General features: G+C 51.0%; 1 protein-coding gene across 1 annotated transcript in view; it reads right to left on the bottom strand.

Moving 5' to 3' along the window:
* LOC107202758 (exocyst complex component 6B) overlaps window positions 1-1,368 on the bottom strand; it is a 302,495-nt gene that overhangs the window by 243,237 nt on the left and 57,890 nt on the right. Inside the window, 1 exon segment of the mRNA XM_033513902.1 lies at window positions 8-55. Coding sequence (XP_033369793.1) covers window positions 8-55 — 48 coding nt within the window.

The following is a 1,368-nucleotide window of genomic DNA, read 5'->3' as shown; positions in this document are numbered from 1 at the left end:
CACTTACTTCTTTCCCCTCGTTCTGCAGTTTCCGGTTGGTGTCCGTCACTTGGTTCTGTGGGAATATTGGGAAAAGCACAAAGCACATCCCATAAATCAGGACAATGTTCTTCCCACCAAAACAAACTGGCCATAAACACCATCCCTCCCCACGGCTCCCAATCCAGGGAAAAGCTGTTTATGGCTGATTTAACAGCTGCTGCCACGGGGGGACAAATCCAGGGATTTTCCTCTTTGCCACTGGAGAAAAGGGAAAGCCTCAAGATGCTGGAGTTCTCATGGATCCAGTTTGGAAAACTCCAGGGAGTGGGGGAGGAATTAATTCCCTTCCCCATCACCAAATAAATTCCATTTAGGTTTTAACTCCTTCATATCCCAGCAGGAAAGGATCCTTGACCAGGAGTTTTCCCTAGAAAGAATTATTTCTATTTATAGAAATCCTTAGAAAACTTCCTTTGGGATCTTCATCCCCCTCTGGATGGATCCCTGCTCCTGCCCAGTGCAAGGTATTTTTATATACCTGGGATGAAGATTGTCTGGATTATCCTGCCCAGGGAAAATTTCCCACTTGGCAAGGCTGAGGATTCCCTGGAGTGGGCAGAGCCAGATGGACCCAGGGGAGAACAAAGGGGATTTGGGGCCCCTCAGGATGGAAAATCAGGAGTTCTCCCATTGTTCAGCCAAGGAGTGGGAAGAGGGTTTTGAGAATCCTCCTGAGTTCAGGCAGGGAAGGATTGGAAACCCTGGGAGAGCTGGAAAAACCAAACCAAACTTCCAGGCCAACATTCCCAGCTCCAGATCTCCAGCAACGCAGCCAATTCCCGAGGGAATTCCAGCAGGACTGGGTGCTGAGATTTCACATCTCTCCGAGCTTTCCATGCCATAAATCCCCGTTTTTCCCCAAAATCTCCTTCTGCAGCTCCCAAAGCTGGAAATGTTCATTTCCAGGCTCGTCCCTGTGAGAGATCCTGCTCTGATCCAGCCTCTCCCCACACTGGGAGCTGGGGCTGCATTCCTGCCCCATTCCAGGAACAAATCCCTGCTCGTTTTCCACAGCTCTGCTCCTTCTGGAAGCTGAACCTTTCCCAGAGCTTGGAAAACACCACGAGCTGGGAGACAGAGCCCTGAAAGGACTCCCAGGAGCAGGAGATCTCACAAATCCACCCCTGAGCTTTGTTCCCTTTGGAATAATGGGTGGGAAGGAGGAATTTTTAATGGATTTCACCCCAGGGAAGGAACAGCACGTGGGGCTCTGCCATCCTCCAGCAGGATGGGGATGGAGGAGCAGGAGGAGCTCCAAGGGGGACTGGGAAGGTGAAACCTTCCTGGAGCAGAAATCCAGCATGGAACAGCTGAGGGAGCAGGGAA

Source organism: Parus major, chromosome 4 (genome assembly GCF_001522545.3).
Source record: "Parus major isolate Abel chromosome 4, Parus_major1.1, whole genome shotgun sequence".
NCBI lineage: Eukaryota > Metazoa > Chordata > Aves > Passeriformes > Paridae > Parus > Parus major.
The sequence above is the reverse complement of the archived record's forward strand: the minus strand, read 5'-3'. Positions and strand labels throughout refer to the sequence as shown.